Source organism: Melanerpes formicivorus, unplaced genomic scaffold (genome assembly GCF_026170545.1).
Source record: "Melanerpes formicivorus ecotype bairdi unplaced genomic scaffold, bMelFor1.0.p_v2 SCAF_29, whole genome shotgun sequence".
Taxonomy (NCBI): domain Eukaryota; kingdom Metazoa; phylum Chordata; class Aves; order Piciformes; family Picidae; genus Melanerpes; species Melanerpes formicivorus.
The window spans coordinates 7,804,423-7,829,848 of record NW_027142381.1 but is presented as its reverse complement, the minus strand read 5'-3'; the positions used below and the strand labels follow the sequence as shown (position 1 = coordinate 7,829,848).

The 25,426-nt window shown below is 45.3% G+C and overlaps 1 protein-coding gene across 1 annotated transcript; it reads left to right on the top strand.

Annotated features, from left to right (window-relative positions):
• Positions 1-681: 681 nt before the first annotated feature.
• Positions 682-25,322, top strand: PPM1D (protein phosphatase, Mg2+/Mn2+ dependent 1D). Its single transcript, XM_068154854.1, has 6 exons — positions 682-1,298; positions 8,062-8,290; positions 10,650-10,774; positions 19,142-19,332; positions 19,903-20,145; positions 23,617-25,322. Exons 1-6 carry the CDS (start codon positions 845-847, stop codon positions 24,169-24,171), a joined length of 1,797 nt encoding a protein of 598 aa, XP_068010955.1. The 5' UTR covers positions 682-844; the 3' UTR covers positions 24,172-25,322.
• The last annotated feature ends 104 nt before the right edge of the window (positions 25,323-25,426 follow it).

Sequence of the window (25,426 nt, the reverse complement as noted above, 5' to 3'; positions counted from 1 at the left end):
GCAGAGGTAGTGGCTGCTCCTAGCAGTGAGAGCACTGATGGTTACACTTCCTACCAAGGGTTGGGGTGAAGGCCAAGGCCATTGCTAAATCCTGTGGGGTATAGAGTAAAAGGCTGCACCTTGGAAAGGAGCAGACATTTCAGGTGACCTTAAATAGACCAACAAAGGATTCCAGTCTACAAACAGCATGAAGCTGAGGCATCATGAAGGTCTAGGTGCTTTTTCAATGGCTCATGTCTTCTGAGTCTGATCTGGGACTTCAGCAGTGCTTGCCCACAATGGTGACAATGACCTAACTGCCATCAGGATTGATATTGGTTGGTATCTTACTTGGTTTATTTAACTATTATTGCCATTCAAATTGAGTTTCTTTCCCAACCCATCAGTCTCTGTCCCTTACTCCCTTTCTCCTTCCTTAGGGAAGAGAGAGGCACTCTGGTGACCAGCTTAGCCCTGACCCATGACAGAGGGGAATGGTGAAGGTTGGTCACCAAACTCAGCTGGGGTACTTGACAACTGAAGTTTTGAGGCGCCGCCTGTAGTAGGCGCCGCCTGTAGTAGGCGCCGCCTGTAGTAGGCGCCGCCTGTAGTAGGCGCCGCCTGTAGTAGGCGCCGCCTGTAGTAGGCGCCGCCTGTAGTAGGCGCTGCGGTGCGGAGCGCTGGCCGAGCGGAGCCGAGCGGAGCCGAGCCGTTCCGGCGGGGATTGTCGGAGGCGGGCGGCGCGGTGTAGCGCCGCGGACATGCCCGAGCAGCGCCGCTGACATCAACAATAGTCGGCGGCGGGCGGGGAGCGATCGCGGGCGGGGAGCGGCGGGCGCAGCCGCGCCGAGCGTGTTCCCCCTCTATGGAGGGGCTGTACTCGCTGGGGGTGAGCGTGTACTCCGACCAGGGCGGCAGAAAATACATGGAGGACGTGACCCAGATCGTGGTGGAGCCCGAAGCGCCGGCCGAGGCGGAGCGCGGCCACCCGCACAAAGGCGGAGCGGCGGCCGGAGGAGGCCCGCGTCCCGCTGATCCCCTCGTCGAGAGCGGCCGGCGAAGAGGAGGGAGCCCGCGGGCGCCAGAGGAGGGAGCGCTGCCGCCCGGCCCCGGCTCTGGCCGGCGCCCGCGTCGCTCCGTGGCCTTCTTCGCCGTTTGCGACGGGCACGGCGGGCGGGAGGCCGCCCAGTTCGCCCGGGAGAACCTGTGGGGCTTCATCAAGAAGCAGAAGGGCTTCTGCTCGGCGGAGCCGGCCGCGGTCTGCGCGGCCCTGCGCAAGGGCTTCATCGCTTGCCACCGGGCCATGTGGAAGAAGCTGCGTAAGTTACGAGCGACTGGTGCTTTCCAGCCGCCCCCGCGCCCCCAGGCTCCCGTCCTCTCCCGCCTCGGTCCCCGCTGGGGCACGTAAAGTGCGGCCGGCCCTCGGCCTTTCCGCCCGGCCGCCGCGCCTGGCGGTGACTCTCCCCTGGGTTCCTCTTCTCCCTTCTCTAGGGCCCTGCAGTGAGAACGAAGGGGACAGCAAATTCCCCTCTCCACCTACGTCCCCCCGAGGCGTCGGTCTCTCCCTTTTCCCATAAGCTGGTATCCCCTGAGCGTGGGACGTCCCGCTTTTAGCCGCCTTTTTCACCCCCCTTCCTCGCCCAGCCCTCCCGCACTATTGTGAGGTGCGTGTTCGAAAGCCTCCCTCCCTCTCTGCTTGGGATCTGGACCCCCGCGCTGCTGCTGTAGCATCGCTGTCTCCTGTCTGCAAAGAATAGGGCAGTTAAAAGCAGGATCTGATTTGAGCTGTTGAATCAATTAATTCGGTAAAACAAGAAAAAGGCGAGAGCAAACCGTGGGAGAGAAGATAGAATCAGGCGGCGAGGACACATTGTAGAATGATCGTGTTATGTAGCTGAAGATGTGATTACAGAGTTGCAGTTTGTTTTCAGTCGGGTCTTCAAATTCGATTTACTGAGAGGTCTTTTATCTTTTTGCCTTGGGGAATTGCAGAGAACCCTCCCTTAGATTTCTCTTGTCCAGAGTATCGTGAAAACCAGAGAAGAAAAAGACAAAAAGAAGTAAATCTAGCAAACTTAAACACGATGGGACAGTGTTTTTCCCCTGACTGTCCCTTGCTTTCAGTTCTTTCTGTCGAGCCCTGATGGCAGGATTTGAAATGTGGCTGTTTCATAAAGGGTGGCCGTTTGCTCGTGGTGGTGTTTGAGCATCGGGGAATATGCAGTGTAGCTGACAAAACAGACACCAAGCTTAAAAGAAGTAGAAGCCGCTTGAAGATTTTATTGATTGTTCAACTGCAGTGGGCTAGAAGTTGAGGAGCTGAATGGGTAAGGGGAAAGGAGAGGAGAGTGACAGGACAGGTGACAGTAATAATTCTTGTATTCTTCCTTCTCCCTGCGATCTGGTGAGACTGCTGAACTGAGTTTCTTTTTCGCGGTAAGGTGCAGGTTGTCATTTTTATGTAATGTCTAGAGCATGTGTGTATTGTGTGTGCATTTATGCGTTCAAATGCTCCAGAAAGGGAAAATAAAAGAACAGCAAACAGCCCATGAAGCCAGGCAGGCAGGAGTGGAACATGGTAAAAGTAGATTAGAAAGCACAGAGAGAGAGAGAGTGTGACACTTGGGCTTTGGAGGCAAACGCAACAAGCAAGAATTGCACTTAGAGCACTGTGGAGTTTCAGCAAAGTGATTCATGAAGGGAGGGATTACAGTGACAAAACAGCTTACTTCTCTTTCCCCGTTTTTTTCTTCAACAGCAAAATAGAGAAGTTGTGCAAGTGTCAGATACTTGAAAAGAGACAGGGGACGAAATAACAAAGTTGAGGACATGCTGATACAGGACAGAAAGGAAAGGGTGTGAATTTCAGAAGCACCCGAACTTGATCACAGCCTTGATGCTGGGGAAGGAGTGGTACACAACCTCCTAGGCTGCAGACTTGCATGATAAGAAGAAAGGTGTGTGAATAGGGGAAGATAATAGGGGAGAGAAAGATAAGGAGTTTCATTTTCTCGTTGTAGTATCTCTGATCTGTCACTATTACTGTGTGTGAATATGAAATGCAGAGAGGTGGAGTGAAGTGACAGAATGCAGGAAACTCTATTTTAGTAATGAGTGTGTAGCAAATAGTTCTTGGCTTGTGGTGCAAATTTAACTTGTTGTGAGAAACAACATAGCTCTGACTCTGAGCATTTGATGACAGTTGTAGGTAGTGTACATAGTAAACTTGTATATAGCATGTTTGGTGTCCCTGATTGCTTCTCTGTGTGCATAACAGCTAGAGTTTTATGGGCCAGAAGCATTACCATGTCTGGTTTATAACTGTTATAAAATCCCAGTTCAAATTTTACTTCTAGTAAATAATTTTCCATGTCTTCCTCTGTAGAGGAGCCCTTTAACTGTGTGCTGGTGACACTGGGGACATGAGAAGGAGAATGGGCATTTTGGTATCTTGAAATGGGGCAGGAGAGTGGGATGCGATTTTTGGAGCTGTTGTTGCACCAGTTGTTGGCCATGGGAAGAGGAGCTTGTACTCAGCTGCTTTATTATGATGTTCTTGGAAGCTGTGGGGTCAGTCCAGTGGCCATCTCCCGTGATAGACAGAGAATGCATTGATGATGAGTACCAGGAAAATACCCTCTGTCACTGATTGGGTTTATTTGTTTATTTGTGTTATTTTTATAGCAGTGAAATTATCTGTACTAAAGAGTTGTTTCAGAGTCAGGTTGGATGGGGCCTTGGGCAGTGTGGTCCAGTAGGAGGTATCCCTGCCTGTGTCAGGGAGGTTGGAATGAGATGATCTTTAAGATTCCTTTCAACCTAAACTGTTGTGTGATTTCCAGAGTAAAAGTTCTCATTTGAAGCCTGTTTCTGCAGCTGACAGTGGCAGAAGCACACTCAGGAGGTCCTAGATTTTGGTGAGACTTGTGCAGGTTTATGTTTTTGATAATTCCTTATTTGGGTAGCCAAGAGCTTTGTTAAAATGTTGTGTTTAGCTTAATGATATTAAAAAGCATTTTTCAGCATAGAGTTTAGCAAGAGCTGCATAATTCTGCTTCGCTTATAACTCTTCCCATTACATTTAACTGAAACAATAAAAGTCCAATAATACTTTCATCTCCTGTGTAATAACAAGGTCTTTTTTGGGGGGTTAATTTTCACTGCAGAGTCATACTTTCAGGATTGTGCTTGGAAATGTTTAGGATTTTATGCATGTGCTCTTACCTGAAAAGAATCAGACCACTTGGCCATCCACATTTGCAGGCTAACAACATTTTTGTGGTCTGTTGCTGCTGTTAGAAGTTCACATGGCATTTATTTTTTGAAACTTGAAGAAGAATTTTTGAGTCAACCTAATTTGAAATGAGCTGTTGTCCTTTGACTTAATATGTATAAACCCAGTGAGCTCTCCCCAGTCCCTCTGACAGAAGAAGGGTGAAAGAATCCAAGTAGTTGTGAGTTCTGTATAAACACTTTGCAGCCCTGGAAAGCTGAGTGGCTCTGTCTCTTGAAACTGTCTGCTGTTAGAGGGAACAAACTGGATTTTAAATGTGATGCTTCAGATGGCTTGAACACTTAACATGCATTCTTTTTTTTCCCTGGAAGAGTGGGAAGTGCATCTGTTAAAGTGGAAAATGTGGCATTTTGTGGGCAGGTATTGTGAGAGCCTATGACAGGCAGTGTTGTCAGTTCCCTGCTAGACGCAGATGTGGGTTTGCTTCCTACTCTCTGTTCACTCAGCTGGGTCAGTGTGTGCACTGCACTGTTCCACGAAGGATGTGCTTTTCAGCTCTCAAACCCTCTAGCTGGAGTGGAGTCATGCCCGTCCTGGCACTTATCAATGTTCCTAGTACAGAGCATAATAATTCATGACAGTAAATACAGAATTAGGCCCATGAGGAATCTTTGCTTATCTTTGTTTTCCCAGAGGGCTGCCTTGAGGTATTTGTTGCTAAAGCTGTAGAAGTGATATGCCAGCCCTGAACATCTCAGTTGTGCCTTTGAAGTGTGAATTTAGTTTTGAGAATTTGGTTGTGACTTCAGAATTTCTTTTAATGTGTCTGTCTGGTGTGGCACAAAAAATGGGCACAGATCTGCTGTGAACTTACTGAAGTTTAAACTCAGAAGGGGCTGGTGTACAGTTAACCTTGAAGGGATGTTACTAGTGCCAGTTATTTGTTTAAGGAAAAGCTTGTGTTTTGATTTGAGCTGGTGTGGCCAGGTAGGGAAGGAAGTGTTATGTGTATATTGAAATAAGAATGGTGTCTGGAGCTGGTGTTTCTACCAAAGCAAGAGTTTAATGTGCTCTTATTCTTAAGTGTTAATTAATATATGGTTTCCCTTAATTAGTATATATTCTCTGTTAATTTGTCAGAGGAGAAAATGCCTTTTGATCACACCTGATCAGTTGGACTCTTGTGGTATCTTCTGAAAGAAATATAAGGTCAGTCAAAATAATATTTTAGCTTATACCTTGCATCTAAATACAAGAACAAGAAAAGGTAACAAAAGTAGTCTTTAAAAATAGCATTTAGTGGGTTTTGAGGGCTGTGGTAGGATGGAGAAAAAGAATTCAGGAAGGAAGCAAGCTTCCTTGTTAGTACTGTCCTGTGTGTGTTTGGTTCTAGGAGTTCCATCTAGTTTGCACTAAAATGGTTTTTATTTTTCTCAAACACATGCAGCCCATGCCATTTCATGAAGCATCACACTTTGTGCTTGCTGTCCAAGGTAGCAGGTGACAATTCCAATTTGCCAGCTGATGTGCCAGCTATAAAACCAGTTGAGTTTATGAGGTAGAAAACTGAATGAAGGGTGGGGTTTAAGTAGGGTGAGGTTGGTTTAGAAAGTTACAAGACTGATACAAACAGGTTCCTGATGTGTGGAGGAGTTGGGTGAGTGGCTTCAATTTTAATCCTTGAGGTGGAAAGAAAACTCAGGAGTTCTGGCACTTTGGTTAATTTCTCCAGCCTCTGGAGAAAGGAATATGCTTTGCTATGTGTAATACTTCTCTATAAACAGGAGAAAGACATAAACTAAAATCCCTTGACAACAGGCAGATTTAATTTCTGGTTCTGTTGGAGCCTCAAACCTGAGGCTGCTGTATCATTCTGTTTCTCATAAGTGGGTGATCTCACTCTGTGCTCTTCATTCCAGTAAAGACTGATTTGACTCTCTAATATATTTTATTGCTATTGAGGGGTTGTTACACTGACAGAAACTCATTAGCTGCAGCTTGTTTTGTATGAAGTGCATGGCTGAAGTCCTCATTACCAGTTGGTGTCCTCCCTCATTTGCTTTCTATTTGGAACGTGTTAGATTTACTATCCACAGCTACAACTGCCAGACAAAGTACTTCCAATAAGCTGACTGAATGTTCATGTTCTTGAAATAAAGCTAGTCCTCAGGAGAAAGTGACTTTTAGTATTCAGAACTCAAAGTTGGAAATGTTTGAGTTGTGCTGGATATCTTGGGAGCTAACACAGAGGAAATGCAGCTTTTATCATTTTGTAATCCCTGCTTCTCCTTCAGCACTCCTTCCATTGCTTGCTTGCCTCAGGCATCGTGCAGTGGCACTGGAACTTACTGAATTCCTAATCTTTTGTTTCTGCTCTTAACTTCAGAAGGTTGAAACACCTGTTTTTCAGAAGGAAAGGCCTGGTTGTGTTTTGTTTTGGTTTTCTTGTGTGGTGGTTGTGCTGTAGGGAAATAAATAATATAGTGCCTTGGCAGTCTGGCTTGGGTGTTTCCTGCAAACAGTGTGTGTAGCAGAGTGGAATTTTTGTGTTGTACTCTGTGAATGTGACTTGTGAAGTGCAGAAGATAGAATGTGACAAGGAGATGAGTCTCCCATCAGAGTTTGTCTGAAGACATGAGTGGGTGCAGTGAAGAAGAAACATGAGGTTGCTGTTGACAGTTAAAATCAACTGGTAACTGGGAACTTGAGTTCTGTTTTCTGAGGGTGCTGGACTGCTGTAGTTAATCTTAATTGGGAGGTTTGGAAGGTTGAGCTCCAGTTGTGCCAAGGGAGATTCAGCTTGGATGTTAGGAAAAATTTCTTCACAGAAAGGGTTCTCAGGCGTTGGAACAGCCTGCCCAGGGAGCTGGTGAAGTCACTATCCCTGGAGGGGTTTAAAAGATGCCTGGATGTGGTGCTGAAGGAAGTGGTTTAGTGGTAGTAGCTTAGCAGCAGTGGTGGGGTTCTGATCTAGGTGAGCAGTTTGATATGGTGATCTCAAAGGTCTCTTCCAAACTCAACAATTCTGTGGTTCTAAGATGAACTTGGGTTTGTAGACAGAAAAGTAGATGGGAAATGGCATGAAAGAGAAATTTGGATTGGCCATAAATGGGGAGAATAGTGTGATGGGAATACCCTAAGTGTTTTGAGGGCAAGAAGCAGTTGAGGAAGATTTCCCTAGCTGTGTGTAGTTCATGCCAGTTATAAGTATTTTATAGCTCTGAATTCAAGAGCTGTCTTCTGCAGAAGATGCTGTGTTGGGTTATGGATAGCATACTTAAATAGTTTGCATTATTCAGCTCTCCCAAAGGAAATAGGGGAAAAAATAAAAGAGTTGAGATGTTATTCACCTCAAGATGTTGTTCAGCATGTGAAGTGAGGCAGCATTTTCTTTCCTTCCAAGGGGGTCAGGAATGCCAAGGCAACCTGATTGCCACTCAGGTGGCCAGACAGAATGACCTAATCGATGATGTTTCTACCTCTTCAGCCAGGGAAGGGAACAGGAGAGCTTGGCAAAACACTTGAGCAGTCCTGTTCAGCGCTCGCAGAGCACATCTTCCCCCATCTCCTTCTAGTGATGCTTGGAATATTAAACAGGAGGAGATGATGGTTTGAATCCCATCTCAGCGCTGTGGTGTTTGTGTCAGTTCAAGCTGTAGCTAGGGAGGGATGTTGTGAAAGCACTGAGGGCACTGCTTGCCTGGCCATACTATAATTAAGTACGCTCAATATCGTAACATTACACAAGCCTCTAGGACACACCCTGCATCTCAGTCTTCAAAATGTTTTCAGTTGCACTGAATTGAGACTAAAGGCATTCTGTATTTTCTCTTGCTTTGTCCTTGCAGCAGAGTGGCCGAAGACCATGACAGGTCTGCCGAGCACGTCGGGAACTACTGCCAGCGTGGTCATTATCCGCGGGTCAAAGATGTACGTCGCTCACGTTGGCGATTCAGGAGTGGTGCTGGGAGTCCAGGATGACCCCAAAGATGACTTTGTGAGAGCTGTGGAGGTGACACAGGACCACAAGCCAGAACTTCCCAAAGAAAGGGAGAGGATTGAAGGCCTTGGGGGCAGGTAACTGTCACTGTGCTTTTTGCTTCAGTTTTGATCTCTAGGTGCTATTGGTGTCTTTCTGAATGGAATTAGGCTTGAGTGTGTTTGTTCTGGGGGGACAAGCAAGCTGGTGAGTCACTCTATATTCCTTCCCTCTCTGTGCTGTTTGTTTTGGGCTTTTTTCCTAGCTTGTTGAGGAGTAAGTTACAGTGATCCCTTGCTACACTGTTGTGCTTTTTGCATGTGGTTTATGGTATAAACAAAAGGTGAGTTTCCTGGTGAGTTTCCCCTGCAGCTGAGGTGTGGTTACAATTCAAAACGTTCCCTGAAAACTTTTCAAGTGAAGATACTGATATTTGACCTAGTTTCCTAAGTTCTGAGGAATCCAGGGGTTGAAAAATGCTTTTCCATACAGATAATGATAGAAGCTGTTTTGTCAAACGGCAGGAACAGAGTGATTGTGACACAGAATCCTCTGATTTCTCATTCTGCATTAGTACTGAGGTGACAATGACAGCTGTTGAGTAGGCTCTTCAAAGCTTCTATTTAAGGGCCACAAACATTTTTAGGTTTGAAGCAAGATACTATATTTGCTGTGCTTAAATATGAATTTCATGTCAGCATACCACGTTTTAATGCCTATCTTTCATTTCTTCACTGTCAGGAGCTGGCAGATGTTAGAACATCTCTGGGTTGTGGTTGATGTGTGTTCCCTGTGAGTGAGGAGGAAGGCAGGCAGGTTTGTCAGATGGCACTAATGTTTTGAGACAAACCTCAGGGCTTGCATTTGGCGTAGCTTCACAGGAGCTCTCTGTTTTTCCCAGCACCAGATGGATGGGCACAGTTTCCTTCTCTTAGTAGCTCAGAGGCAAAGACCACTGAAGGTTTTCCTGTTGACATCCTTGGTATGAGAACCCTGTCAGCTCATTAACCTTCAGATGCTTGTATCTCTGGCAGGTGGATGTTGATTAGTTAGCTCTCCTGGTAGCTTTTCAGGAAGGGCTGCTCACAGTTTTGCTAGGTTAGTGCTTGTGGATGTGTGGATTTCCAAGTTGTGTAGCTCAGACTGAAAGGCTCTGAAGCTTCAGAGAAGCCTTCCCTGGAACTTTGTTTGAACAGCAATGGTTAACTTTTCCACCCCCCCAGTATTTTTCCTGGTGCTCCTGTTTTTCCCAGGCTGGCTGTTGCAGGCTATTGTGAAGCGAGTGGTAGGAGTGAGGTAGAAATATGCAGCTCTGCTTGTTGATGTCCTTTCTCAATCTGCTCTGATGAAAGAGATGTTAATGGGAGAACATAACTGAGTCTTTGATTAAAAATGATCTTTTCCTGTAAGCCTCCAAGTGTGGGATGAGGTCTTCTTTCAGATGATGACTGAAGTTTGTGTGGTCATAAGTTGCACAAGTGTATGAGGCTGACTTTTAGGATGTGATGTTTGTGACTTTGCACTGTGTATGGCAAGGATGGAGCTAAACATGCCCTTGTTGTTAATGCCTTTGAAGTCTCAGGAAGTGCATCTTGAATAGCTTCAGTATGAGGAATCTTGAGGCTGTTCCAGAGCTGCTCAGTTCCTAATTACCAATGGCTGTTCCTTGGATAAAAGCTGGCTTTTAAGTTGCTAGTTCTTAACTTGGTTGGGACCAAGCTTTGCAACTTCCTTGTTCTAATACCGTTTTTTCCTCCATGGCTCATACTTTCCCTCTTCTTCTTTCATCCCTGCCTCCTTTAAGTGCCCTGTAGCTTCTCCTTTGACCCTTCCAATGCCCTCTGTGAGAACTAAAGGCAGTACTCGGTGCCTTTGAGCAGGTGTTCACATTCAAATGCAGAGCTGTTTTTTCCTATCACCTGCTTTTGGCAACTAGCAACTATGAACAATTCCTCTTTTCTTTCTGCCTCACCTTGGAGCACCATTAAGGAAATCCCTGCAGGAGGCTGCTCCTTTCTCTTTTGTTTTTTTCGACTCTACTGTGCTGCTCTTTGCTGCCAAACCTTAGCAGATGGAGCAAACTGAAGGAGGAACTACAGGATATTTCCACCCAAGTGAGTTGATGTTGATGGCCCTCAGCCGAGGAAAGCAAATTCAGTTGTTTTTTTTCTCTGGCAGATTAAAAAGATACTCTTACATCTGTTTGTTGCAGCCAGCCAGAATTTCTCCCAGGTCCTTTTTCTTTTCTTCTGCCCTTCATTTTTCGCTTCTCCCTTTGGCTTAATATGGAATGAAACCATCGAAACGTGGTTTGAAATAGGTTGTGCTGGGGACTTCCTGGAGGGTCCTCTCATTGTTGACTCCACATTTGCATATTGAACTGGTTTTGTGTCATTGAAACTAGCTCATGCTTCCATTTTTGCCTTTTTGACCTCTGCCTCTTCCTGATGGTTTCAGTGTGATCAACAAGTCTGGTGTGAATCGCGTTGTCTGGAAGAGACCTCGCCTGACTCACAACGGCCCCGTGCGCCGCAGCACTGTCATTGACCAGATTCCCTTCCTGGCAGTTGCCAGAGCACTTGGTAAGTCAAACTGGTGTTTGGAAAGTGGAACACCACTGCATCAGGCCACCAGAACTGAATTATAGCCTGTCATGCCAAACTATGTCGTTCAGAGGAGTGTCCTTGCCTTGATTACAAGGCTGGCTGGAAGCCTGAGCCTTTGAAAGTAATTTTAATACAACATGGATTTCATTCTTCAAATAAAGCTGTAGAAGGTGTCATTGGTGAGGGAAGGACCTTCCCTGCAACATGGCAGTCTTACAAGGATTGGGAGAAGGGTTTCTGTTGGAAATGAGAATGTAGAAAGCAATGTGTGTCTCCAAGATGGAGAGAGCACATTTGCCATCTTCTTACCAAAATAACACAACTGTAGTTTCTGACTAGGTGGTGGAAAGAGTATCTTCTGCTGCGTAGCAGACCAATTATCTTGGTCTGCCTTTTGTGGTGAATCTGTTTTCTTTCAAGACTTGCTAGAATCATAGAATTCTCAGGGTTGGAAGAGACCTCAAGGATCGTCTAGTTTCGACCCCCCTGCCATGGGCAGAGACACCTCGCACTAGATCAGGTTGCAAGGATGAAGGCTGGGGTGACAGTCAAATGTGTGTTATCCATAACTTCACTTGCAAGAGTATTAGTAATGGGAAACTATAATTTAGAGGTCAAAAAGGTCTATTACAGCACCTAGCAAACTTGTTATCAGGGGTCTTTGGGAAGTAACTTCATAACTTAATCATTGGATACCTCTTGATCGTGAGTGTTAATGTTTCCTGGTCAGAGTTGTTGCTTAAATTTCATGGCAGAATTAGTCTCTGCAGTTCATTCTGTTTCCTTCCTCCCTTTGCCTCAGTGAAGAATTCTCTATCCAGATACACCCAGTATAAGTTTAATTTTTATGGCAATGTGATATCATATTTTCACTTGTGAAAACCATCTTGTGACTTCATTTCTCCTTGGCAAGCTTGACAGTTATGTGATAGTGTTGTCAGTGTTCCTAAATCAGCTGGCAGTGTGTCATGGGGACAGTCTGTTCCTGGGACTGTGGTCACCTTGCTGATGCAGAGCCTTGCTGTGTTGTGTTTCAGAGACAGTGATGCCTGTTTCATGTGGATTTGTCCAGTGCTGAGAAGAATTTTGCAGTGGTAACTAATACTGGAAAAGTTAGCTCTCTCTAAGGGCAGGAGTCACAGGTGGCTGAATGATGATCCCTTAACAAAAATAAACCTTCATCATCTGGATGTTTTTCTCTGTATCTCAGAAGTCCTTGTGTGTCATGTTTTAGGCAAGATAGGTGCTTACTTTATGGTTAGTAAACCTGGCTCAAGCATGAGTAAACCCTTCAGGGTTAATAAATGCCTGGCAAACAGAAATCTTCATCCATCTTCTCCCCTTTTCTGCAGAACTCAATCCTCATGGGTGACAAAAAGGGAGTGGGTGCTTAATTTTGGTGAAGCTTTCATTCCTGTGAGTTTGTTGTGTGTCTAAATAGCTCAATGGCTTTTAATCCAGTTCATCTCAGCAGTTTGAACAAAAGGCTTTGACTGGGTTTTGTGTGCAGATGGGAACTCAAGGAATGATGCATCTGTTAGCCCCCTTGCATTCTCTCCCATTCTGTGAGTGAAGAGGGCTGCTGGAGAGTTGTGGGTCCAAGAAATGAGACCTCCCATCCTTTTAGCAGTTCTTGGGTATGAAAGTTGGCTGATTTGGAAACCTGAGAGAGCTTTAGCTTCTTCAAATCACGGAGTAACACATTTACAATTTGACAGTGTTTTGGTGTTTGCTTGCTCAAGGAGCCTCTGTAGCCTCTTCCCATCCCCTTCTGAGGAGGTGTGACAAACCTCCTGGAGAAAGGAACACAGCTGCTGCGCTCCATGGGACCCAGATGGTGCACAGACGCTCACAGTTTGGAAACAGGATTTAACTTCTTTCTGAGGCCAGCATGCCCCTTACGCTGCTTACAAAAGACCTACCACCACTAATGCCATTTGCATTCATGCTGGTGAGGCCTGCTCGACCTCTTGGCTGCCTCCCAGATTGCTACCCTGCTTGGCACAGCAGGGCTGCCTTGGAGCCTCTCCAAGCAGAGTAAGAACTGTCTGTGGTGACGTACACTGGTTACCAATGCTCCGGTCAATCCCACCACCGTCTAACACACTGATTCTTTTGGCTAAATCCAAGCTTGGTTGTTATTCCTGACAGAAATCCCATACAAATCCCCCAGGCTGGATAATAATTGGACAATAATCTTTAGCAGGAGAGCAAGAGCCTTGATATTGCTCTGCCCCATGGAAGGAAACCTAGAGTAGGAAAGGTGTCTGAGCAACCCCACCTTCAAAATTCAGAACATAGATTTACTTTCTTAAGTTTGTCTTTCTCTCCCAACACTTTAAACTATTTTGCTGTAGTCTCATCCAGTCCTTAAATCTAGCACTCATCAGAAGGAGTACAGCAACAGCTTTTGAAGCAGCAGGAATAAAAACACTGTGGAAAAATAATGCATTATTGGGACAAATCCTGGTGCAACAGAAGTCCTTCTGGCCAGATTAATTCTGTTGACATTCCTTTTACTGTTCTGATTATCTGCAATGTCTTCCTGCCCTAAAAGAAGCACCTGTGGTATGTGCTTTTTATTATACTCCTGCATAAGTAATGGTTAATTTATTTACAGCCCCACAACCAGTCAGAAATATTTAGGCTTCATTCTGCCTTTGTGAAGTCTCTGTGCTGCTTTTACAGTACGCAGGCTTTAAATCTTCCAGTGAGCAGATATTGTGCATTTTGAGCCTAGCTGCTTCTGCTGACCTTCTCTGGGCAATGAAAACCTCTTTCTTTATGCCAATTTGCCTTAAAACAGATAATTACAATTCATGTGGAGTCTCAGAACTCGTCACCTCAGGACTTGCTACCTGTTCTGATCAGGAGAGCATTTGGTCTCCTTGGTGTGTAATCCTTTGAGGAAGTTTCCTGGCACCCAGAGTTTCATGGTAGCTCTCTGTTTTCCAAGCCTGTCCCTATAACAGGTGTGAGAGAACTCACAGTGCTCAAATCCCTGAGGCTGGGTGTGCACATTGCTGGATACCATAGAGCAGATGCCCAGTGGCAACAAGCCATCATGTGACTTGGTTGTGTGTTTGGAAGGGCCTGAGTGCTGCATTGTGTCTTCTTGTCTCCCTGTGGAGACTGTAACTCCATGTGGCACTCAGGAAGGCACTGTGAGCTTGCTGCCCTGCATGTCTTGGGAAGATGACCTGCAATGGCCAGATACAAGCTAGCAGAAAGGTTAGGTTTTAGCTCTGCCATCTGTTCAGCCTGGAGAAGAGAAGGCTCTGGGGAGACCTTTCAGCAGCCTTCCAGTACCTGAAGGGGGCCTCCAAGAAAACAGGGGAGGGACTTTTTACAAAGGCTTGTAGTGATAGGATGAGAGGGAATGGATTGAAGCTTGCAAGGGGAGATTTAGACTGGAGCTTAGGGAGAAATTCTTTACAGTGAGGGTGGGGAGACACAGGAACAGGGTGCCCAGAGAGGTTGTGGATGACCCCTCCCTGGAGGTGTTCCAGGCCAGGTTGGATGAGGTCTTGAGCAACTGATCTAGTGGAAGGTGTCCCTGCCTGTGGCAGGGGGATTTGGAATAGATTATTTTAAGGTCCTTTCCAATCCAAGCCATTCTATGAGTCTGTCTAATTAGACTGACTTAAACCTATGTCTGGGGTGATAAGCACAAGGCTCCCAGTGTACAGGGTGATGTGTTTTGTTCCCATGTGTTGAACTTACCATGGAAAAATGGAACAAACCAAGTTTGCACTTTGCTTAAGTTGCTGTTTGAGTTCATATCCTCAGCTGTCCCCCAGCCTGAGCAAGCTGACTGGTGTGGTGTGCTGGTAGAAATGGGTCTGGATTGGTTTCTAAACCTTACAGGATCTCTCTTGTTGGTAAATTAGTTCAGGTCTAAATCAAGTAGATCTTTAATGGACTCTTTCCCCCATCCTCCCTCTCCCTTTTTCATGGGAGCTAACACAAAGCCAAAATCTGCAGCTGTCCAAAGGGCTGCATAGCAAGGGATTGCCTTGCAGGGTTGTAGCTGTTTGGGGGGTGTGCTTTCTTTTTTTTTCTTAATGGATGATGAAACATGAACCAAGAGCCCGTTAGTTAACTGCTCACTCATGTGGCAGCATGCAGCATCTTTGCCCTGCTTTGCTTTGGGTTGTTTTTCTTAATGAGGAATATAATAGATTCAACCCATATTTTAGGTGGAGTGGCCTCTACCATACAGGTTTGACTTCTCAGAAGAACATGAATTTCCTGCTGGCTCCTAAGGAGTTATGTAGCAGAGCAGTGAATGCTCAATGTATAGCTGCTACAAGAGTGTTGGCTCTCACAGGAACGTGGAAGCTGTTTTCCAGAGCCACTTTTTGGATGCCACAATGGTTTTGTGACGCTCTGTGGAGGTGCATGCCATGAGACCCTAGAGAAGGTGATAGAGCTGACTGAACTGTCTTTAGCTATTTCTGGGATGTATGAACAGAACACTGTGTTGCATTCATCTTTAGGCTGCTGTAAACATGCCCTCTTGTGGCTGTGGATTATGGCTGCCATCAGTTTTGGTGAACATTTCCCCCCTCCAGCTCAGCTTGGGTAGTTTTCAGTGGCTGCTGTCTGTACCCTTGCTGAGGTTTGCTTCAAGTCTCAGCAGTGCTGCCTCTCTGTCAGTGAAAAAGGGAGGTTCTGCAAGTCTTCTCTTTGTAGTAACAGACCTGTTAGGTAAAACTTTGATGTAAAAAGATCTGGGATTAATCAAGCTGGGTTTTTGTTTTGGGCTGACTCATAAAAGTAAACTCTTCTTTCCTCTATTAAAACCAAAAGAGATTTTTGTATTCAAAGCAGCATGCTCCAGAAACACAAATGAAAGACTTTGATTTATGTGACTTCTGGACATGCTTTTGCTGTAAGAAGGCTTTGGGCTTAATCCAATCCAGTCTACTTATATGATGGGTGTTTTTGTTTGGAACTCCAATTACTTTCCTGGCAGAGGCTGAGTTACAAGCAGGGCTTTTTTTTCTTACATTGTATTTTAAAAGGTAACAGTAAGCAGATAGGAGAGACTACACATTGCCCATTGGAATGGGCTGCCTGAGGAGGTGGTGGAGTCACCATCACTGGAGGTGTTCAGGAGGAGACTTGATAGGGTGCTTGGTTGCATGGTTTAGTTGGTTGGGTGGGTGGTGTTGGATGATAGGTTGGACACGATGATCTTGAAGGTCTCTTCCAACCTGGTCTGGTCTGGTCTATTCTATTCTAATGCTTTTATAGGTAGCTAATTTCCTGCTTTTTTTAGTCTTTCATCTCAAACATTTCATTACACATGCAGTGTAATTTTTGTGTTGCTCCCTCTATATTAGTCTGGTTTGAAGCATGACTAACAAAGAAGTATGATCCCCCCCAAACTGCAGAACAAACTGCATTGACGGCTTTGTTTGGAAAAGAGATATTCCTGGTGTGTAAGTTCTTAGAGAAGCAGCTTGTTTCCTTTTTGTAAAGGTTTGGGTTCTAATTCAGAGCAAAAATAGCAGGGCTCACAAAGTGAAGTCTGAGAACCTGGCATTCGGGTTGTGTAATACTAGCCTTCGGCATCTCACATCGTCTTGCTGTCCTGGCTTCCCAGGCTGCCAAAGGGTCACTTGTTTGTCTGCTTGCTTTGGGACAGAACTAAAGATTCCAGAGTACTTTGAAAAACCTAGGGGCAAGTGTTCTCTGCTTCCTAACTTACTTTCCTCTTCCTTTTTCCTTCCCTGAATTGTGAGGGAGGGAGGGTGCTATGTAAAGTGACTCCTCCCAAGTTTGTCACGCATTCCTCAGCCTCTGTGGATGCTGTGCTGGCCAGAGACAGGCAGACAGCTGACAGGAGCATTCTATCTATGCAGCAGCTCTAAAAAGCTCTGACTGCATCTGTGCTGCTCTGCCCTTTAGAGAGGGGGAAAAAAAAGTACCTCACCCTAGTGCCATGGAGTGGCCTTTGCTGGCTTGGAGCTGAAGGATCTGTGAGTTATTCTTGACATGAAGTTCTCTTGATGCAGTCCTGCCAAGGGTCGGTCCCCGTTAGAGCCATGAGATATTGCCCATTATCCCTGTGAGGAGCTTTCTTCCTCTTGGAGGAGGATTCTCTGAAATGAGTCTGGTTCTTGCTCAGCTGTTTTCTCCAGAAGAGCAGCAGATGGGCTCGATGACATGTATGGAGAGGAACCAACATTATTTAGCAGCAGGTTATTTTTATCAGGCAGCACAGGGTTTTTAATAAAAGCAAGTGATTCAGCTAATAACATTTGTCACTTCTGAATAAGGATGACCAAACGAGCAAGTAAGAGCAGAAAAATATTAACACATGTTGGGAATCGATGCTGCCACTGCTTCCAAGAGCTGGGGGTTGTAAGATCCCAAGATCTTGTTTGTTGTGCCTGCTGTGTCCACGGCAGACGTGATGTGAGGAGCTCTCGGCGCAGCCAGGCTTCTCCTCTACGATAATTGCTATTCTGGAGCTGCTACAGTATTTATTTGTGATCCCGTTGCCAGCTGGCTGGCTTTGTCAGGAGTCTGCAGAGGGAGAGTGCACCTCTACGCAGGCAGGCTGGGCTTTTAATTAGCACTTATTAGAAGCATGTGTTTGCTGCTGCGGCAATGAAGGTGAATTGGGGCTTTAATGAGGATGGACCATCCATCCGCTCTTGCTACAGCCCAGTAATTGAGTTGAAGTATTCCCTTTCCTGATTCTGGAAGAGTCTTTTCAGCTGGTTGATAGCTTGAGGCAAAGCTAATGGAAGGAAGTAGGAAGACAAAAAGCTTATTTATTATCTTTAAGAGGGTCGTGATGGATTTGGCTGAAGGCTGCAGGCATGCTTTCTGAAACGGGCAGAAAGCAAAGGAAAAAAGCCTGACAAAACCTTACTCTTAACCTGGAGTTCTTGACCTTCTCTGTGCTTTTCAGCTCTGACATTTTAATTACCTTCTACTTTAAAGCCATGTATTCAGCACAGAAAGCTCTAACCAGTGCTTACAAATAATAATGTCACTTTTTTGTTGCTTATCACTATAGGAAGATACTTCTGAGCACTAAAAGAAACAAGGAAGAGAAGGTGTTAGGGTGGCATACAACCATTCTTCATTCAAAGGCCCAACCTTAGAGGAAGTTCTTGTTTTCCAAGTACACCTGATAAATAGAAAGAAATTGATACAGAAATTGAGTGGGTTTTCTTTTGAGAATGGTTTGGAGGAAGCACTTGAACCAGCAGATGTTCTGTCTCAATTGTGTTGCCTCAGATTCAGTTCAGGCCAAGGTTCCTGGTGAGGTGACCCCAAGCTCATTTGTGTAGCAAGGAAGACTTAAAAATAGAAAGGTTCACTGCATGAGGCCTTCCAGGGGAGAGGCTTTAGCTCTCATTTTCTGCTGGAACCCAGGCATTACTTGTGTTCCTGTGGCCTCTTTCCAGCTCCAAAAATTTGGCACATGGTGTTCAGCTGGAAAGACACTTAACACGGCACTGTGTGCCTTTGAAAGCGATGCTAATGCTGAGGGAGGACGAGGGATGGGAAGGAGAAAGATTTCAGTCTGCCCCTCTCCCTTTGTCCCTTCTCTGTTGCACCTGCATGCACAAACACACAGCCAGACAGAACCCTGGGGTTCTGTATTGTTTGGATGGTGTGGAGGAGCTCAGGTTTAAAAGAAAGAGCAAGGCAGTTTGGCACCTCGAGTGTGAAAAAGTGAGGAGTTTGGTTTGGGTTTGGTGGTGGTGTTCTTATTAACAAGCCTGGCTTATGGGTGTGCAGAGCAGCAGTGACATGGTGATACAGAGTGAGATCTAATACTGTGTGTGAAGCTGGGGAGAAGAAAGGTCTCTGTGATCCTCCCTGCCAAACCCCAGCCTGGTTGTATAAACTGTACTGTGGCTGCTTGTGCAAGATGTGAGTGAGGATTTTGTCTGCAGTATTTGAACTGCACCTGTAACTGGAAAGGCAGGTTTTTGCAAGTTAATTGTGGATTCAACAGAGTGAGGCTTTATTTGTTTGTGGAGAGCTTGAGTTGGTCAGATGGATTTTAGTTTGGACATTGAGGTCTTGCTGTTTTGCAGGTTATAGTTCATCTGTTATAGTTCCCTTTCTTCTGAAAATGTTAGTTTTAAGGAAGACCTCCTATAAATACAGGTTGGCTTGAATGTGGTTTTTGTTTAAATAGCCACATATTAATAACTATGCTCAAAGTGACAGCAGCAGAACAGTAACTGCTGCAATCACTTTGTGCTCCTGTTGGTGACCTGAGAGTGGTGGGAAGAGTTTGGTGTAGTTGCCAGGACTCACATTTTCATGTGCAATCTAACAGTGCAAACCCATTTTCTTCCTCACTAGGTGATCTGTGGAGCTACGACTTTTACAGTGGTGAATTTGTTGTGTCTCCTGAACCTGACACTAGTGTGCACACAATTGATCCCCAGAAGCACAAATACATTATCCTTGGCAGTGATGGACTGTGGAACATGATCCCACCTCAAGACGCCATCTCCATGTGCCAGGATCACGAGGAGAAAAAATACTTCATGGTAAGAGCAATGCTCTAAGCCATTGTGGAAGTTCAATACCACCACCTTCTCAAAATTGCTTAGTCTGGCATGTATGAAAAGTACCTTTGAGGCATATTCATGGCTTTGCTACAATATGTAAGTTGTTACCATGTGGCTGATGCTGTGATGTCAGTTCCCATGTGTGTTAATGTCAAGAAGAAAGGGTCCAGTCTCTTGTGAGCGGTGTCTTGTGATAGGACAAGGGGCAATAGATACAAACTGGAACCAGGAAGTTCCATCTCAAGGAGGAAAAACTTCTTTACTGTAGAGGTGACAGAGCACTGGAGCAAGCTGCCCAGAGAAGTTGTGGAGCCTCCTTCTCTGGAGGCTTTTAAGACCCAACTGGATGCATTCCTGTGTGACCTCCCCTAGGTGATCCTGCTTTGGCAGCGGGGTTGGACTTGATGATCTCTAGAGGTCCCTACCATTCTGTGATTCTATGATAGATAAGAACACACATCTCAGGCTGTGTCCCATGTACTGTCCATCTTCTGTTTATCGAGTGGAGTGGACCTGATGCTTTCTCTGTCCCTCTCTTCTAACCTAAAGGGAGAGCACCGCCAGTCTTGTGCCAAGATGCTGGTGAACAGAGCCCTGGGCCGGTGGAGGCAGCGCATGCTTCGTGCAGATAACACCAGTGCCATCGTCATCTGCATCTCCCCGCTGCAGGACAGCAAAAGCAGCTTGGAAAATGAAGAGGAATTGTATCTCAACTTGGCAGAGAGTCCCTGCTACAGCAGCCCTGATATGAATGCCATGACACCCTCCCGCTGCTGCACTCCCCCTGTCAAGGTAATAGTTTTTTTCAGTCTTGTTCCACTTTGGAGTGTGAAGCCCACTGCACACTTAGAACTTTTCATTTTCCTCCCCTAGTAGAGGTTTTGTTTCTGGCTGGCTCCAGGTCTTTGTATTAATTCTATGTTAATACAAAGGGTTTTCTCCTCCAGGGTTAAACTGGATCTGGTGTGGTTAGTTTGAAAACATGGATCCTGTTTTCTCAGGAGTTTTGGAATTCAAGTGTTGATCCAGGTTTCTGCTTTAATAACAAGCATCCAACTGTCCTATTTACAGAGTACTGTAAATACCAGAAGAGGAGGAGTGTGAGAAGGAAGTTGAAAAGGGACAGGAAAAGGCTTTCAGAATGAAATACTTCAGGAAAACCAAAAGTCTCCAGGCAGATCATAATAAATGAAGTGTCTAGCAGTTGTCTCCATGTATGTTTGATTGCAAAACAAGCATGTTGTGTAGTTAGCTGCAAGGATGTTTAGTAATTACTCCTTCCAGAGCAGTGTTCTCCTCTTCCTGGTACAAAGAGGTTTTATCAGTTAGATAAGAGCCACAATGGAAGGAAAAGGTTATCATGAAGTTTGGTTCTGTACAGGCTGGGCTGTAGGGTTTGCATTTACAGAGCCTTCATGGGAGTTAACTTCAGGGTGTGGAGGAGTGCTCTTGGCTCAGTGTTCTCTTTAAAATCAAAAAGGTGAAGTTAACATTCTTAAGCTGTAATTTATTGATTACCAAAAAATAGTATGACAATAGATGATTACCAAAAAATGGCATGGCAGTAGATGATATCCATTGGCAAAACACTGCAGCAATAGCTTGATTCACAAAGCTGCAGGTAAATGTATGCTCAAATTTAGGTGAGTAATTAACCTTCTGCTCAAATTGCTGTTGAATTTTACTGACAAGGGATCACCACAGTTGCTGTAAAGAAAGGAGAGGTGGTTCCCCAGTTCAGTTGGAACTCCTGGAGATTGTGGTAGTAGGATTATAGCCCAGAGAGGACAGGTGTAGTGGCTCTGAGAGGTGGCAATGGAAAGGATACTTGCCTGTGATACTCAGAGAACTGAGGGAAGCTCAGGCAGCCTTGGCTCTTAACAGCTGCTACCTTCCCAAAACAATTAGTTTGGAAATAGATGGAGACCAAAGCAAAGTTTCTCAATTAAACAGAAATATTTCTTAATTGCATATCCTCCTGGCAACAATTACTAATACCAAATTAATTCAAGCATTCCTGAGGCCAGTGATAAAATTTGATTTATTAGATTGTTGAGAACTGAAATTGGTGACTCATGGCTTATTTGTCTTGGTTCATTACACCCTCTTTAGCAGTTCCTGCTCTGACTTCACCTGGCTGCCCAGCGCTGCATCCAGTCTCAGCTGTTTGTACCAAACAACAGATGTTGGCAGCAAGAGCCACAGCATTCAGCCTCTTGTACAATAAAAACATCAAACTTAAATCATGGCTAGAGACACAATGTCAGAAATGGGATGGAGCAGATGAAGTGTTGTTGGCAGAGCTGCTGTGTGTCTCTCATCCGGCTTTCTTACTGCTTCTGCAAGGGCAGAATTGAAGAATAACCTCTAAAACCCCATCCAGAAAGAAATCCTTTACAGTGAGGGTGGTGAGACATTGCAGCAGGTTGCCCAGGCAGGTTGTGGATGCCCCCTCCCTGAAGGTGTTCAAGGCCAGGTTGGACAAGGCCTTGAGCAACCTGTTGTAGTGGGAGGTGTCCCTGCCCATGGCAGGGGGTTGGAAACTAGATGATCTTTAAAGTCCCTTCCAACCCAAACCATTCTATGAACCTGTGAATCCACAAAGGTTGTGCTTGTCTTGCTCTGTAGTAAAAGAGTATGCTCTAGTTTTGTCTACACACTGGGAGCAACAGGGGAGTAGGAGGGAGTGGAAGCCCGAATCTAGATGCTAGAAACAATTCTGTCTTCTCTCTGAGTGCATTTTATTAATCCTTAGTATTAGATTATTTTTTTTCCCCCAAAGGGTTGAGCAGTCCCAGGGCTGTCCCTGAGGGTGAGCTCAGGTTGTGCTGGGCTATGACTTCAAAAGCACTGTTTGTTCTCCTGAAATGTTCACTGCCTTACTCCGATTCGGCTCTGTGTGCATTTGAGTTTTCAGCACCTTCTTTTCTGACAGCAATTATTGCCTTCCACTGATGGTATCTAGAGTAATGTGGCCTTGAAATTTCCTTTTGAAGGACTCTCTGAGTAACCAGGGAGTTCTTCACAATTAAATCTTTAATAAGGTCAGAATTTCTGTCTTCAGGGCACTGCATAAATACTCGTTCTCATAATCCCCCTGTGGCTAGTCAAAGCAAGTGTTGTCCCCATTTTCCTGTTGGTAAAACTGAGACTGAGGCAAAAACACTTGTGAAAGGCTGCAGGTGGGATGAGTAGCTGAAGCCAAAGTTCAAAAAGTCTCTGGTTCTTAAGGCATCTTCTGAAGGAGCTTCTCTTCCATGTCCCGAATGACTGTGCTTCACTGACAGGGGGTAGATGCACAGGTTTGTAGAATAATCAAATGCTTTGCATTGGAAGGGATCTTAAAGATCAGCCAGTTCCAACCCCCTTGCCATGGGCAGGGACACCTCCCACCAGCCCAGGTTGCTCAAGGCCTCATGCAGCCTGGTCTTGAACACTTCCAGGGAGGAGGCATCCACAGCCTCCCTGGGCAACCTGTGCCAGTGTCTCACCACCCTCACTGTAAATAACTTCTAAATCTCCAGTCTCAATCTACTTTCTGTCCAAGCTGTAGCCCATAAAACTAGGCAATAAAATGTGCTCTTCTGCTCAGCAAACAGTGACTGTTTTTAGAAGGGTTTTGAGTGATGCTCCACCTTTGTGTGTGTGGTCAGAGCTCCTACCATGCAGTTTGTCAGTCTCCCTGATAATCTGGTTACGCAGTAACTAAGAATTCTGAAGGTAACAAAGGTTAGAAGGTGTTTCCTGCTGTTTGTCCTAATGCTGCTTGGCCATCTGCTGATGTGTATAGGCTTCAGAAGGCAGGGTAGGTGCTTGTACCACAGGCTCTGGAGGGAAGTCCTGTTGGAGAATGCTGCTGCTGAAGAGCGTAGCGCAGGGATTGCAGTTCTGCAATAGCAGCATGGCCATGCAGCTTCCTCAGCATTTTATAGCAGAGCAAGGAAGGTGCCCTGGCTGAGCAGCTCTGAGCAGCCTCTGAAGGAAAAGATGACCTGTCTGCCATTAGCAGGCATATGCAGCTTGGCTGATTGAGATAAATTCTTTTATGAAGTTGGTGCACACAAAGTCCCAAGTTCAGATCCCCAGTCTCAATTGGTTTCTGCTTTCCAGCATGAGGAAGAGAGAACTGGTTTAGAGCAGGATTTTTCTGGCCCTGATGATGTCTAGAGAAGTTCTGTCACATGTTGTCTCTACCCTCAAAGGACAATGCAGATGAAATAATTGCATCTATGCCTAAATATTATTTTTTCCCCCCCCTCTCAGCTTTTGGAAGATGACCACTGGCCACGGCTGAGTGCTTCCGAGCCTGTTCCTCCCCTCGTGCACAGCACCATGATCTCAGCAAAGTGTTTAGAGCTGCCAACCGAGATCGCCAAAAGCAGTTCACCTTCATCAGGAGCAACCCCGAAGGATTCAGGCCCGCAGGAGGAGAAGTGCAGCAAAGCCTTGGCTTTGAGGATACAGGAATCCTACAGCAATGGTTTGTCAGTCAGTCTCCCCTCTTCCAACCCCACAAATTCAGGCACGGACCAAAAAGGCTTCAAGGCGTCTTCTAACGGCCAAACTAAAGCCCAGGACGCAGAGAGGACACCCACAGCAAACTTTAAAAGGACACTGGAAGAATCCAACTCTGGCCCAGCTCTGAAGAAGCCGAGACGCGGCCTGAGTCGAAACCTGAGCGCGCAGGCAGAAGGCCTGGCCCCGACCCCGCCCCGCAAGAGCTCCAAGCAGCTGACCATGCGCCGCAGCCTGCGGGGCCAGAAGAAGCTCAGCAGTTCGCTCTTCCACCCGCCCCGCAAGGCCCTCTGCGTTTGCTGAGGGCTCTCTGGCTAAGGAGCTGAAGTCTGGGGTGGGGTGGGGTGGGGGGGTGTCTGATTTTCTGTTTTGTTTTTAAGAGTTTGAAAGTTGGTGCAGAAGTTTTCTGGAAACTCTTACCCCCCCACCTCCTGTTTTATCCTTTTTTAAAGTAGAAACCTTGGGTTTGGTTTGGTCTCCAACAGCTTTATCCCAGCCTTGTCCTTGCTTGTATTATAACTGTGAATTTTGTAGATGTGTAGGGTATGAGTCACTGTAAAATGTGTGTAAATTTGTATTCCTTCACATAAACGTAGTCTCTCCCTTGTATAATTGTCACAGTGGGGGCTCAGCCCTCGTTTTGAGGGCACCAGAATCCTCCTCTTCTTTCTTTTTTTGTCTTGCTTGGTTTTGCTTTAATTTACTAAGAAGTCCCTGAATTTGTATTCCTGCCAGGAGACTTTCACAACCTTTTTAACTGAAGTAAATTATTAAACAGAAGAAGGGAAGATAATGTATTTTCATAGGCTGATACCTTCCACCCTAAAGTGTGTCTTTTAGAGAATACACCAGGTCTATATTTTGCTTTTTAAAGTTTAGATTTCTCTACTCAAAAAAAAAAAAAAAAAAAAAGAAGAAAAAAAGGCAAAAAAAAAATAATAATAATAATCAACAAACCACAAAAGAAGGAAAGGAAATGCACGTGGAGACAGAGATGTTGAGGCTTGCTTTTTTACACAGCTCAATGTCCATTTCTTTATGGTAATTAAAATACTATGCAGTATCTTATTTAGCTGTTCATATATGTATTTTTTTGGGGGGGGGGGGGTGGGGAGTGTAACATTGTCAGGAAAGAAAAAAAAGAAGTATTTAGCAGAAAAAAAAATACCCCAACCTGTGTGGTTTTAAAACTCCCCAGATGATCCCAGGAAAGCCATTCCCTTATCCCCTGTTCTAAATGATGGCTTTTGGTTTTTTTCTTCCTGTTGTGTTTTTCATCCAGGCATAAAGCTGGAGAGGTGAAGTTTCTGCTATTCCAATACCAATGGTGCTGCTAATATCCTCCAACAGAAGTTCTTAAATTATTTTATGACTATTTTCATTCAGTCTGTGGACCATGTGTATGTTCACCTAAAATAAAACACTAAAAAAAAAAAGGATGGGGGTGCCTCCTCTTCTTGTTTTTGAGTGTTAAGTCCTGCTGAGCATGTTTATGTTGCTTGCATTACAGCCTGTACTGTGTCCAGTTCTAGTTTCCCCAGTTCAAGGAGGACAAGAA

Coding starts and splice junctions, on each gene's coding strand:
- PPM1D (XM_068154854.1), top strand. CDS start 845: ATGGAGGGGCTGTACTCGCTGGGGGTGAGCGTGTACTCCGACCAGGGC. Junction 1,299..8,061: donor GGCCATGTGGAAGAAGCTGC/GTAAGTTACGAG, acceptor TTGTCCTTGCAG/CAGAGTGGCCGAAGACCATG. Junction 10,775..19,141: donor GGCAGTTGCCAGAGCACTTG/GTAAGTCAAACT, acceptor CTTCCTCACTAG/GTGATCTGTGGAGCTACGAC.